This window comes from Schistocerca nitens, chromosome 11 (genome assembly GCF_023898315.1).
Source record: "Schistocerca nitens isolate TAMUIC-IGC-003100 chromosome 11, iqSchNite1.1, whole genome shotgun sequence".
Classification (NCBI taxonomy): domain Eukaryota; kingdom Metazoa; phylum Arthropoda; class Insecta; order Orthoptera; family Acrididae; genus Schistocerca; species Schistocerca nitens.
In genome coordinates this window covers 17262005-17276342 of record NC_064624.1, presented here as the reverse complement: position 1 = coordinate 17276342, position 14338 = coordinate 17262005, and the positions used below count along the sequence as shown (strand labels likewise).

At 40.9% G+C, this 14338-nt stretch overlaps 1 protein-coding gene across 1 annotated transcript in view; it reads left to right on the top strand.

Moving 5' to 3' along the window:
* The window catches only part of LOC126213030 (eukaryotic translation initiation factor 2 subunit 3), an 87584-nt gene that overhangs the window by 53936 nt on the left and 19310 nt on the right, over positions 1-14338 (top strand). Inside the window, exons 9-10 of the mRNA XM_049940600.1 lie at positions 8453-8622; positions 14130-14302. Of these exons, the coding sequence (XP_049796557.1) occupies positions 8453-8622; positions 14130-14302 (343 nt within the window). The remainder of the gene's footprint in view (positions 1-8452; positions 8623-14129; positions 14303-14338) is intronic.

Sequence of the window (14338 nt, the reverse complement as noted above, 5' to 3'; positions counted from 1 at the left end):
CAATTCAGCATCTCCGCCATATGGTGAGTAGCAACTATCCTTTTCATTATATTGTCGGGTGCAAAGTTTTTACTTCATTCTCTTCTGTGAACCAGCACGGAAAATCGTGTACATTCTTCACTGTACGTCAACAGCGCAGCGTCTCATGAATTGTTGACATGCAGCGAGAAGTAGTATACATTTTTTGCATCAGAATGCCACGTGCACTCTGTTATTCTCACAATGTAAGCAGGTTCCTTATCTATAAGTATTATATGAAAATTGAAGGGGATCACTTGCTGTCAGCTACAGTGGGACATTACGTGGAATCACAGCGATGAGCGAAAATGTGTACCGGACTGGGATTCTAACCTGGGATCTCCTGCTTGCGGTGCGTTAACCACTGCACCATTCGGGACACACCATTATTGCAACTGTGTGGGCTATTTCAGCACGCCTCGTAAGCGTAAGATCCCGGGCTCAAATCCCGATCTGGTACACATTTTCGCTCGTTGCCACTGATTCCGCTTAATGTCCCGCTGCAGCTGCCAGCAAGTGATCGCCTTAAATTTATAATGTTTCACAGCTGTGGATTCTGCATGATATCTTTTCTTTCGGATGTGTCCAAAAGAACATAGAAATATAGCAATAGAACGCACATTTTGTACAGAAACAAATACAATGAAGAGTGAATTAATTTTGTATTACTTCATGAGTCAATGTATGTAATCCCAGTCATGATCTTTAATTCTTCCAGCCCAAGGTGAGAGGGTTTCAGTTTTCTCGGCCACAAGTGAGAAAAGTAGACAGTTTCACAACAAGATATTGTACTGTGGTTCCTTAACTGTTTCCATTAAACAATGGCACTCTGTATCTATAGAAACAACGGCAATTTTTGCTTCAGCACAGGGGGCTTTTACTGGAGACTGTCAGGACGGGACTTGCTGGATACATGAAAGGAGAAGACCAGACAGGATGTGTCCGAAAGAACAGACACCACACATTCACGTAATACCTACAAATAATCTACGAGTAAAGGTAACAACTCGCTGAATAGTGGTCGTATTAAGTTGTCGACAAGATAATAAATGAGACTATCTATTTACTCTAGTCAGGAAATAAATATAGGATTCTAGAAATCTAAAATTTCAGGTAATGAAATAGAAGAAATTTATACATATACAAAATTGAAATCGAACAGTCTTTGCCCAGGAACGAGTAACGCTACAGCATTTTCTTGTATTGTGAACAACTCCTCCGTATTACAACAATCGTGGCAACATAAACACTGACGTGGATGTTTTGTTGTCTGTATTTCTCCACATTCATTATAAGTGTCGTGGTTATTCCATGCCACACTGTCTAGAGGCTCCCACGTGACCATAACAGAAGTCCCTGAAGTTTTGTGTGAACTTTCCCCACATGTTCCCAATAAATACCGGTAAAGTATCACAGTCATTAATTCAGTACTTACAGGGAGTAATCATTTGTCTGACACCATAATCCAGCTATTGACAGTGCACTCGTGAGTTGTGGACAATTTTGAGACATAACGTCTCTGTCAATACTTTCTTGAAAGAAACAAAACTAGACCATCCTGTACAATTTTTTGTACTCTCTTAGGCTAAATAATAAAAAATATATAGGGAGCAATTTTTGTAAGGGTAATTTGAAGCAAAGTCGGTCAAAAAATAAATGCTTGAAAAAAATGTGAAATTTAGCTTTTTATGCATGCAGAGGTAATTGTGAGATAAACCTGAAACTTTGCATTTAATAACTTATCAATGCATGGTTGTAAAAGATAAAATTTCATTCTCCTACTGTTTCCAATAGTTCGCAAATTGAAGGCAAAGTTGACAGTTTTCCTAAAACTGTCAAAATAACCAGTTTTAGCCGTTTCACAAAAAAGTATCTTCTGCAAACTTTCTTCAACCATCTTTAATAGAAAGGCCATGTTCTAAACCAGCTAAAATTAATTATGGTTTTACAATTTGAGCATATAAGGCTCTGAAAAGCAACAACAAGATGGAGGTGCATTGAGAATTGACTTATATTTCACTGGTTCACAAATTAAGTTAGACATCCTTTGTTCTACAGTTTTTTAGTTTTTTCCATGGAAGGTACTATCAAAAGTCCTGATGACTAAGAAATGAACTTGAGTCAGAAAAAACTACATAGAAATAGCTTTTTTTGACATACCTGTGCAGCATTCAGATCTACAGAATTCTTTTTATAAAACATTAAATGGAATAAAGAATCCGATATGCAGGACAGTTTTCCCTTTTGTGAGGATCTAATAATTTGGGGCAATCAGATCTGAAAAATATAATTTTTGGGTTCTGTCGTATCAAAATTTCTTCTCATACAGTCCCGTCGGTGATATCGTACAGCCACCAGTATACTTTTCTTCATGACACTCGGCAGCAAATTAATGAAACCTGTAAAAAAATTCAAGTAGCTTGGAGTAAACTTAAGCTTAGGATCGTAAAAGAGATCTCTTCTAGCTTTTGCCTGTGACACTTATAAAAATGTATCATCAGGCTTGGTACCCTGGTTAAAGAAACCCGCCCGCCCATGGCTGCTGTTGCACAGCTGTAAGGCATGGCCCCTGTGGGGATGCCGACTTTCTCACTTTAAAAAGAACCAGCAGTGGTTAAGCCACCATGGACTATCACACTTAAATGTTCCACATAAACTGCAAACTATGCTAAAAAAAGATGTTATCCTTAAACCTGAATTATACCATCACTTCAATAGCATTGCACAAGATTCATACTAATAATTCTCTATAGTATGAATCCATTTCAAAAAGTGAGGAAGAAATTTGCGACAATGGTGTAAAACCTGAAAGCTATTTGTACAATGTGTGGTGCAGCTGTCGTGCAACAATTTTGTTACCATGATCTCCACTGCCTTGGTAATGTACACTTAAATTGTGAAGTTCATAACGAGTTTGGTTCTGTAGTTGTAGCAGAAAAACAGACTGAAATTTGTCACAATAAGTCAGGATAAGACACATCTTTTTTTTATGTTACTAGGACTTAATTGCACTTCCCATTCATCAATAATTCAGAAGTTGCTTTCCCCAGAGAGTACTAAAAAATTGTAGAACATCATAAAAGATCTCAGATTTGAGTACCAGTGGAATATGAGCCCATTTACAGTGCACCTCCACCTTGTTGATTTTTAGCGCCTTATATGGTCGCAGCTTTTAGGTGGTTTAGAATGTGGCCTTTCTAATGAAAATGGTCTAAAATAGTTTACAGAAGATTATTTTATAAAAATGGGTAAAAAATACCCATTTTTGGCATTTGGCAATAACCTTGTCAACTTTGCTCTCAATTTGTAAACTATTGGAAACAGGAGGAGAATGAAATTTTATATTCTATGACCTTGTATTGGTAAATTATTACATGCAAAGTTTCATTTTTATCCTGCAATTATTTCTGGACAGATAGAAAGCTAACTTTGACTTTTTAAGCACCTATTTTTTGAACCACCTGCTTCAAATTATCCATATGAAAAATGGTCAAGAAATATTTTATTATTTTGCTTAAGAGCAGTTAAAAAGTTGCACCAAATAGTGTAGTTTTGTTACTTTCGAGAAAATATTGATGGAAATACCACGTCTCAAAATTGCTGAAAACTCGTGGGTGCACTGTTGACAGCTGTGCTGTGGGGTCAAACGAGTGCCCATATCTGTACAAGTATTAAATTGGTGATAGCAAAACTTTACCAATGTTTATTGTGAACATCTGCAAATGGCCTTACAGAATTTCAGCAAAATCAGTGACGGGCATGCGGCAACTTTTCTGAAAGTAGACCACTGGGCACTGATTAGGCCATCCACAGTGCTTTGGGTTGTCCTCAGTTTTTCCACTGCTCGTCTGTAACCGTTCAGTGATCTGCTTCTGGTGCAGTCAGAGTTCTGTCTGGTTGGTAATGGTTCTGCTGGCTTTACTGTAGCTTTCTTACATGTTGTATTTTGCATAAATGTTAACAGTAAAGCTCTTCCTCAGCTTCAAACTAGTTCACAGTGGAGTATGTGTATGAACTGGGTGTACCTCATGTTCTTTGACTTTCTTCCTTTCAGCATTTGCAGCTAGTTTTTCAGCATGCGTCAGGAGGAGGGATCTCCTGCCATGCATTACAGTTTATCTCCAGGAATCAATTTTGGGTGCACATAATTAGCCTTGCTGTTTCGCTAAGGGCTAAACCTTCTCGTTTTGTACGCTTGTATTTATACCACACTAAGCAGATACATTCACCAGCTCAGAAACTGAGTGCCGTTGTGGAAATACAGACCTCCCCCCGTCCCAGGCACCAGAGTCAGTACTGGCAAACTTCTGGAAGATGATGTTTCAGGCTGACACTCACGTTCAGTATTAAGGGTGTGCCACTGGTGACTGAGTGAAAGGTATTTGGGTGTTAAACAGTGCTCCATCTTGGTGCCTTCCAAATCATTTTCAATTTTCTACCTTCCAGCCGTTGTTGTAGGTGGAAAACACAGACCTGAGTTTTTTGTCGGTTTGGCTTCAGACAGTTCACGTTACAGTAATCGGAAAACATTCCTAGAGCTCTTTTCAGCACGTGTATCGCATCTTGAAAATCGTCTGTCTGTACTGTCAAAGTGAGGCCTTCAGTGTATATTAAACTTTTGCACGGATGTTAAAGAGCACCAGTGACAATACAGTTCCTTGGGATAGACCGTATTGGGTTCCTCCTGTCATTTGACCCACCAAACACTTGCTGCTGTGAATGAGCTACCCGACTCTGAATGTACTCTGTGTGTGTTTCCCTCCCCAGTGTTTACTTGGAAACTGGCTGAGGTAAACCTCCACCTAATGACAGTAGCAGTTCCTGTCATCTTTGAAATAGATTGTAATTGACGAGACACGACACTCGTATTGGGTCACTGTCGGTTAGGATCTTGTTACGAATGCCGTTCTTAGAATGCATTATGTGGCTGCGAGTGATGCGCTGTTCCTCGTACAGGTGGCTAACGTGTTACTGGGTTGCCAAATTGGTCAGTTTCATTCACAGTGCGGTCAAAGGCACCTCCAAACAAAATATACCCTTGCTGCTTTTCTGCCACATCTGTGTGTGGAATTACCTTATTGCTCTGGTTCCGTACAACCGACTGTCACGTATACGTCACTCGACTGCTGTGACACGTCGGCAGCAGAGGGGTCACTTGATGGGCACGTTCCAAAGCGACGAGTGTACTGTAGGAAGTGACTAAGATTTTTTTTTCAACATATCCCTTTCCTAGTGGATAATGGGACAACAGCTGTTATATTTAGGTGTAGCAACAGCTGGGTTTATTAATTTTGTTTAACTGCAACCACTTTCAGTGATACAAAAAAATTAAAAATATCATTATCACTCTAGTGGTTAACTGAACTGATTTATATAATATCTGTGCATGTGGCTATCACATTATCAAAACAAATAAATCAATGAAAACAATCATTTTTTTGAAAATAGAATGTAATTGGATGGACCAAAAATCAACTTGCCAAATGGTGGTAGGAGCAAACATACATTCTCAGAATTAAATTTCGTACGGTCCTGTTCCAAATCCCTGGTCGTAATTACCCTGCCAGCCTAGTTCGAAAGCAGATTTCCAGGGCCAGCACATCCAATCCTGGTACCGCTGATACTTCCAAAAACAGCTTAGGAGTACACATCTTGTCACTCCCTACTAATGTGGTCTCAAATGTATTAATCAGCAACTATGACTTCGTAAAATGATATCCTGAGATGAGGTTCTTTCTGTGTGACATTTTGCCCACCACACCCAGAATAGTTTATCACTGCCCTCCCAGTCTCAGACCCTATGCTGCTCCTGCACCCATCTCCTACCCTACGGTTCCTACCTCTGTTATCGACCCCACTGCATGACTTGCCCTGTACACCCTCCTACCACTACTTATACCAGCCCTGTAACTGGCAAAACATATGCTATCAAAGGGAGAGCTACCTGTGAAATGAAATGACATGTATCATGTACCAGCTGCTGTGTAAACACTGTTCAACCTACTACATTGGCATGAATATCACTTGGTTATCAGTCAGGATGAATAGACATTGAAGGGTGTCTGCTCACGCGACCTCAGTACCCGTTTCAAGACACGTGCCATCTAGATTCTTCCCCCAGACATCAGTTTCTCGGAACCCTGCAGGTGGGAACAGGCATTACAACATGTCCTTGGTCCTTACCATCTACCTGTCTATTTTTTTGCGTGTTCCTCTTGCACAGTGTTTTGTCACTTATCTCTACCTTGCTTATTACCCTATCTTCCCCTTTCGAGCTTTCGCATTTTCAGAACGCATCTGGGTGCGGTCCCCAACCCGGCAATCGATCTTTCCTTCTCATCCCGTGCGGTTAGTTTCCCCTGACCCAGGGTTCTGGGCAACTTTTCCAAACTCTCCCCATTTCTTAAACCTCACCAGTCTTTGCCCTTCATCCCTCTCCCTGACTCCTCCATTCTTCTGCCAGGAGGAAAAACTATTGGCTCTGAAAGCTTGCACATTTTTTAATGTTTCATATATTTAGTCCTGCTGACACTTGGTGAGTAGATTAGTCTATTCAGTTACACAATGTTACTACTATAACTGACAATAGCTACTGATACTGCTCCACAGTAACATACATTTAATAGCTGCTAAAACTAAACAGTTTACACAACAGGTGCATTACACAGTATGAAAACCATATACGAATAACTGAAAGGGATGTACGTATGTTTGTTTCGTAGGGTCTAAGAACCGACTAGGCTAAAGTAACTGTACGAGGAGGATTGTGTTCCTTTTGTCATACATATAATGCTGATAAAATGCCGTGGACAACAATGTGTCACCTGCACGGGGTGAGATAAGAATGTATAACGAAATATGTATATATCAGTTGCTTTAAACTGAGTCGTCGTAAAAAACTATCTGTACGAGGTACAAATAATATTTGTGATGCAGTGCATATTATGCATAGCTTCCTGTGATGCTACATTGCATCAGAAATATTATTTGAATCCTATAGGGATAAATTTCTACCAAAGCTGTACATATTTCATTTTACATTTTTATTCCACCCCCACGTAGATGACGCATTATGCAGCTCAGCATTTTATCTGTTTTATGTGTATGACAAAGTAAATACAGTTCTCATTATGTTACTTTAGTCTATTTGGTTCTTAGACACTATGAAAAAGACATATTTACACCCCTCCCATTTACATGTATGTACTGTGCTCTTGTTGGTTTTTGTTTTTGGGACGTACAGGTGCATAACGGTGTGTATTGTTCTTACTGAGTGATACACTTGTTGTATATGTTGTTTCATTGTAGCAGCTATTAAATTTATGTTACAGTGGAGCATTATCAGTAGCTATTGTCTGTTACAGTTTTAGTAGTGTGATGGTGGACCGTTTCCCAGGTCTTTATTTCCCTAAAGGGGGTTTTAGGAGTGGGCTGCTGAAACGGTCCAGTAGTCAATTCGTAACTTCCGTATCTTGCTAGGTTTCTTGCTGCTCTTACTTTTTCTCACAGTTGCTGTACATACCAGTGGGGCAAAGGTCCTGCTGTTCACTACCATCAAACTGTCAGACATCTTCTCCCTAGTGGAAATCAATCTGTTGCATCGAAAGGGCTGAAAGAATTTTTTCTCGTTCTGGTGGAATTACACATTTGGAGAAGTTGAACCCTTCATACTTCTTATAATGTACTAGTCAACATTATCTTAATGACATGACTACACGTGTGTTACATTCCAGCTAGATGTTGTTGTGAGTCCGCCCCACACGAGACTCTGAACAGTAGTACAATAAAATTCTTTACACGAATGCTGTGACAATTTCTTCGGTGTGACGGAGGTCACGTGCTCTCCGTGCCTTTCCCTTACGGCCCCACGGAGCGAACGACTCCACCCGGCAGACGAAAGGGCCGTTCCGCGGTCGACGTCGCCGACAACACGGGATCGGTACAATATCGATACGTGCAGACCGTCGAAAACTTCCCGAAAGTGGGGCGCTTCCTACTTTCTACCTACCTTGAGCCACAAATGTCTTTTGTTGGAAAAGTGATACTGAAGACGTGGAACACCTTATTCTACGAATGACGTGTTATACCTCGATAGTCGTGTGCACGTATATAAATTATATCGGCTCAATTGACGAATGGTGATATAACGATACATTTGCCACGTCTACCTAGGGGACAGGTTACGGTGGACTGTATTGCCGAAACGGGTCGCAGTTAAAGGAAACTGATACACTCGACCGACGGTGTTGCTGTCGCTACACGTCAATACTATTTCGTTCGGCGACACTCCGTGCGGACGGTCCCTCCGTAGCCCGAAAGCTACAGACATTCCCGGTCACGACTCCGTTCCTCGACAACTCGACCGTCCGGTGAGCCGCAGCACGCGGTCCTCAAATCGTGTACGTCGTGCCGAGGACACTCCGTGTGCCCGCAGGTGTGGGCACGAAGATCGAGCCGACGCTGTGCCGCGCGGACCGGCTGGTGGGCCAGGTGCTGGGCGCGGTGGGCGCGCTGCCGGAGATCTTCATCGAGCTGGAGGTGTCGTACTACCTGCTGAAGCGGCTGCTGGGCGTGCGCACGGAGGGCGACAAGAAGGGCGCCAAGGTGAGTGGCTACACCGTCCAATATTGCTACTTACAATTATTTCACGTCGTAAACTGACATCCACGCCACAGCTGTACTCTGTCGTTACTGGCAACTCTGTTAGATTGTCGGGAAAAGCTTTCTGTGACAGTCTTATATATTGTTCCATTAGTGTAATTAAATCTTACTACTTTCTTTTTTTATGTCCATACTAATAGATTATATATCTAAAAACAAAGATGATGTAACTTACCAAACGAAAGCGTTGGTATGTTGATAGACACACAAACAAACACAAACACACACACACAAAATTCGAGCTTTCGCAACCTAAGGTTGCTTCGCGCGCGCGCGCATACCTGTCCTTTTCTCCCCCTAAGGTAAGTCTTTCCGCTCCCGGGATTGGAATGACTCCTTACCCTCTCCCTTAAAACCCGCATCCTTTCGTATTTCCCTCTCCTTCCCTCTTTCCTGATGAAGCAACCTTTGGTTGCGAAAGCTCGAATTTTGTGTGTGTTTGTTTGTGTTTGTTTGTGTGTCTATCAGCATACCAATGCTTTCGTTTGGTAAGTTACATCATCTTTGTTTTTACTAATAGATTATATTGTGGATAAAATGTGAGCAGCTTTTTGAAGTGTGTTCCCACTCTTTGCAGTCACAACTTGACCATCACCAAAGAGAAATGTTGTAGATTATATCCTTTCTGTGAGGTCACAAGTATACAAATTTATATATCCGATGCCTCAGCATGTCATCAATATGAATATTAAATTTGTCCTGGTCTTAGATTTTTGCATTTCCTGCAATGGAGATTTCTGATCCCATGGTACATGCTTTCTACTAGTGTTGTTATGTGCAGAGGTATTTCTGTTTTCTTCGTTATCTCCCATAGCTATTCTTTGTTTACTTGGGCTAAAGTTTTCACGTAGTCTACAAATAGTAAGTGTGTGTGTGTGTGTGTGTGTGTGTGTGTGTGTGTGTGTGTGTGTGTGTGTGTGTAACGTATTACCTGTGAACTCTCTACCTTTCCTAAAGTGCAATTGCGTTTCTGGCAGAATATTGTCAACAATTCTGCTATTCTGTGTGTTACTATTTTAGCATATATTCTACACTCCTGTGTTTATCAGAGAGACACCCCTATGATTTCGCAATTACTTCCCTTTTCTTGTAAATAATACGTTTGCCATATCGGCTGAAATGGTTTGCATTTGCTACACTCTATTGCATCCAGAAAAAAAATGCTAATACTTGAGGAACGAGACGCACTGCCCACATGTGGCCTAAATGGCAACAACTGCTGCGTAACTCTGTAAATTGTAGTAACAACAAACTATGATTACCACTAACTACTCAAACTGATAATTAGGTATAAAAAATTTATTCTCTAATAATGTCGTTAGGATGTATATTGTTTGGACTTTGTGACAACATTTTCTCTTCTATTATACGATCCATGCACTCAATAGATTTAGACGCCATATTTGTTTACAAAATATGACAGTATACATGTGATGTGTTAAGACTGTGAAAGGAACCTGTGATCACTGGAGGTTAAACCTTTGATACATGTCGTGGAGATAAATAAACAGTGTCTGGTTACAGTAAACTTGTTGTTTCATTTAATGTCAATAACAGTCACGATAAAGCCTAACCTAAATTTTTGCATTTAAAGGTGATCATATCACATCTTTTATGTATATATTATAAGGGAGCAGTCAAATGAAAACAAGGCAAATGGACAAAAAGTGAGTAAACTAATACATTTATCCCAGTGTGATGCAAAATGGTCATTGCCTTTACGAAAACATGTTTATCGTTATTTATGGAATTAAGATTGTACCCATGTGTGCTTATCTTCATCTAAAGCAAATCGATGGCCACAAAGTCTTTCTTCGGGACTCCAGAAATACGGAAATCACACAGGGAGAAACCGTGACAGTACGGAGGATGTGTAAAGACGTCCCAGTAGATCCTCTGCAATGTTGTCAAAACAACTTTGGCAACATGAGGCTGGCATTATCTTGCAACAGAAGGTTTAGTAGAGGTTCTAGTAGACAAATATAACTTACCTTGCTATGGTTATCTCGTCCTCTAGTGTGTCTTCATTCCTGTTAAGGCATTGCAGTGAAGGGGTCCGAGGCGTTGCAATTACAGATCGCCGGAACATTGTTACTCTTTGTCACTGTATCAATGTATTTTACGTTCCTGACACATTTTCTACACCACCACATGTTAAGTAAATACATTGTGCAACACTTCTACGCAATACAAAGAATGTTGTTTCTCAGATAGTAACATGGACCAGTCTCGGTGGCTGGTAAAACCACTCTGGCTCAACTGAGGTGCACTATATACGTCATCTAAAAGTCCAGCGGTCTAATACCTTGCAGCACGGGATGTAGTCAACTTAGTATTTGGCTCTTTTAACTGAAATACCTTTTCAGATAGTGGTCTCTGGAAATCAGTATTTACGTGAAGATTTATGCACCTAGTAGTTAATAATAAAGGTTGCCTTTTTTGACAATCTGTAAAATATCAATTCCCTGTAAGCATACCCGGTCAACTGTATCAATTATAATGAAATTATAAATGAAAACGGATTTTTTTTTTTAATGAAAATTGAAGTTTAATATTATCTTTACAGTAAAGTAGTTCTTTTACTAAAGTGGAAAATTTGATTACTAATTATCACAGTTCAAAATTGATGTTGTGAAATGGATCTATATGAAAAATAAAATTATATTTTGATGGTCAGATATATGCAAAAAATCTTCTGATATGGAATAGTAACTTAAGTATGAAAATTAACTCAGGTCAGCCCAAAATTTATACGGAATTGAACATTTCATTTGACATGCAAATGTCCCGTGGAGGCAAGATTCATTACAGTAGGCAACCACACATGTTTTTCTTCAGAGGCACTGACCATATTGTCTCTCTGTATTAACAATTATGGCAATCTCTTTTGAAGTAATAAACTGTTTACTTAATTTTCTCCATTTGTTTCATTTCTATTTGATTGCCCCTTATAAAAGAAAAGCAGCTATTTTGAAAGAAGCCACTATTCCTCCTCCTATACTACTCGGCTTATAACGGAAGATATATGACTACGGCTGCAAAAGGAATGTCGAAATAAAACGGTGGCAACAATAAAAATTTGTGCCGGACCGAGACTCGAACCCAGATTTCCCGCTTTATGAATGTGGAGCCTTAAATACTTCGGCTGTCTAGACACACTTCCCAGCCAACCCAAACTCCCAACTTGTCGCATACTACTTCTGTTCGCCGTCCTCACTGCTCGCTGCTCGTGGCCCGATTCCTGCAGGCGGTCAGACCTGCGGTGCATCCACACTGAGGATATGTCGATGAAATATCGTCAGTGCATATAGATATTACCATTATACAGAGTGATTCAAAAAGAAAGAACGGGTTTCAGTTGTTCATTACAGACAGACTATGGAAGATAGAAACACATTGCACATGTCACTGGATAAAGAAAGGTTCAAAGTTTTATGTCGCACACACACTGTACCTTACGAGAACCCCGTCCTGCTCGAGAAACATCGAAACGCCATTTCATTCCACTCGCAGATCGACAGGCCCCTGTTTACCGAACTGACAGCTCCGACAGTTCGATTTCCCAGATCTTGGTGAGTAGCTGCCATAGGTCGGACAAAGACTCTGTCTTTTATGTACTTCAGAGGAAAAAAATCATTAGGTGTGAAGCATAGTTACCTGGGAAAACAATGAATAACATCGTTTTCCACCACTTGTAATCCCATATTGTGGGATTGTGGTGTTAAGATAAGACCGCACCTCGAGGTGAAAGTGAGGTAGGGCACTCTCGTGGGTAAAAATTAAGTCCTTAGAATCTTCGTGAAACTGAGGAAACGACCAGTTTTGTGGCATCTTCAAGTAAGACATTCCTGTCACAGTTTCTTCTGCAAAAAAGGAAGGTCCATAAACTTTGTGAACAGAAACTGAACCAAAGGGATCCAGTCTCAGTGAGTCTCTCTCTCTCATTCTACAATGATGCAAGGATTTTGTGACGTACAAATTCTTACAGTATGGCGGTTTACTTTACCCGATAGAGGAAACATCGATTAATCCAAAAAGACGAGTTCTTCACAAAAAATGTCCTCTGCCATATCCTGGAGAACTGAAATGCAAAATTCCTATCCTCTGTTATGCAATTGCTGCAGTAACTGCATCGTGTAAAGCTTCATAAGCGGGTGTCCTTTCAGAACACGCGACAGCGTTGTCGAGGTACTGGCCTACCCGTCTTGTGGATTTGTGAGGGCTCCACGTGTACACATCTCTTATATGCTCGACATTTTCGTCAGACGTGCGTGGCCGACCAGTGTTCTTTCCTTTGCATATGCGACCGACTTGCACGAATTTTGTATGCCAGTCGTAAATCTGCTTGTGCAGGGCCAGTTTCTTGCCGAATCGATGGTCGAATGCACATTGCACTCGAAAAATGGATTGACGTTGCAAAATTCCAACACGCAAAATGATTTCTCTTGTGACGAAGTTGCCACAAACAAATCAACAGTGCAGCAGTGTCAAAACTTGGAACCTTCTTTATCCGGTGACAAGCACCGTGTATTTGAATCTGTTACAGTTTTTCTGTAATAAACAATTGAAATCTAGTCTTCCTTTCTGTCTTCCTGTATGTTTGGTGTCTGCTCTTCCGGACGTGCCTAAAAGAACACACACCACACATACGATAGTAAGGTACTTAAAACAAAGCATTTTTAACATTAAGCAGATCAGCATTAGTTGTCTGTTTCTTAGCAAAGTCAGGATCTATCTAATACAAATGTCAGAGATAAATGAAATTTACATTCCTAAGTCCAAGTATTCTCATAAATTGTAGGAGTTGCTACAAAGGTAGTCTTTTAAATAGAAATATTCAATTCCGTACCTGGAATTTTTGCACCAGAATATAAAGCTTCATTCTGAACTCTAGGGGAATGCATAGACTGTATGGAAATAATTTCTACTTCTTGTACTGTCATGATGAATTGGTGAGTTCATCCTAAATTTACTGTTGTTGTCAACCATAAATACCACTAGGAGATGTATGTACTGGCATAATGTAAGAATCTGTAGATGCCTTAAGAGGCTTTCACAAGATCTTTGGTTATCAACTTCACACAATATTCTTACTGCACACTTCTGCAAGTAAACACTTTTGTTTCATAGTAACAGCAATGCCCCGAAGATTACGCTGCTGCACGGGGTAGCTGTGTGGTCTGAGGTGCCTCGCCACAGTTTTCGCGCCCCCCCCCCCTCCCCCCCATTGTCAGAGGCTCGAGTCCTCCCTCGGACGTGTGTGTGTGTGTGTGTGTGTGTGTGTGTGTGTGTGTGTGTGTGTGTTTTTGTCCATAGCGTTAGTTAGTTTAAGCAGTGTGTAAGCCTAGGGACCGATGACCTCAGCAGTTTGATCCCGTAAGACTTTAACGCAAATTTCCCATTTCGAAAACACTCGTGTCGCTAACTCCCCGTTCGCGTCGTTCTCGCAGGTCCAGAAGCTGACGAAGGGTGAGGTGCTGCTGGTGAACATCGGGTCGCTGTCGACGGGCGGGCGGGTTCTGGCGACCCGTGCCGATCTGGCCAAGATCTCGCTGACCAACCCCGTGTGCACTGAGGTCGGCGAGAAGATCGCCCTGAGCCGCAGGGTGGAGAAGCACTGGAGGTACGTACTGCTCTCTCACTCACTTGAAAAAATGTC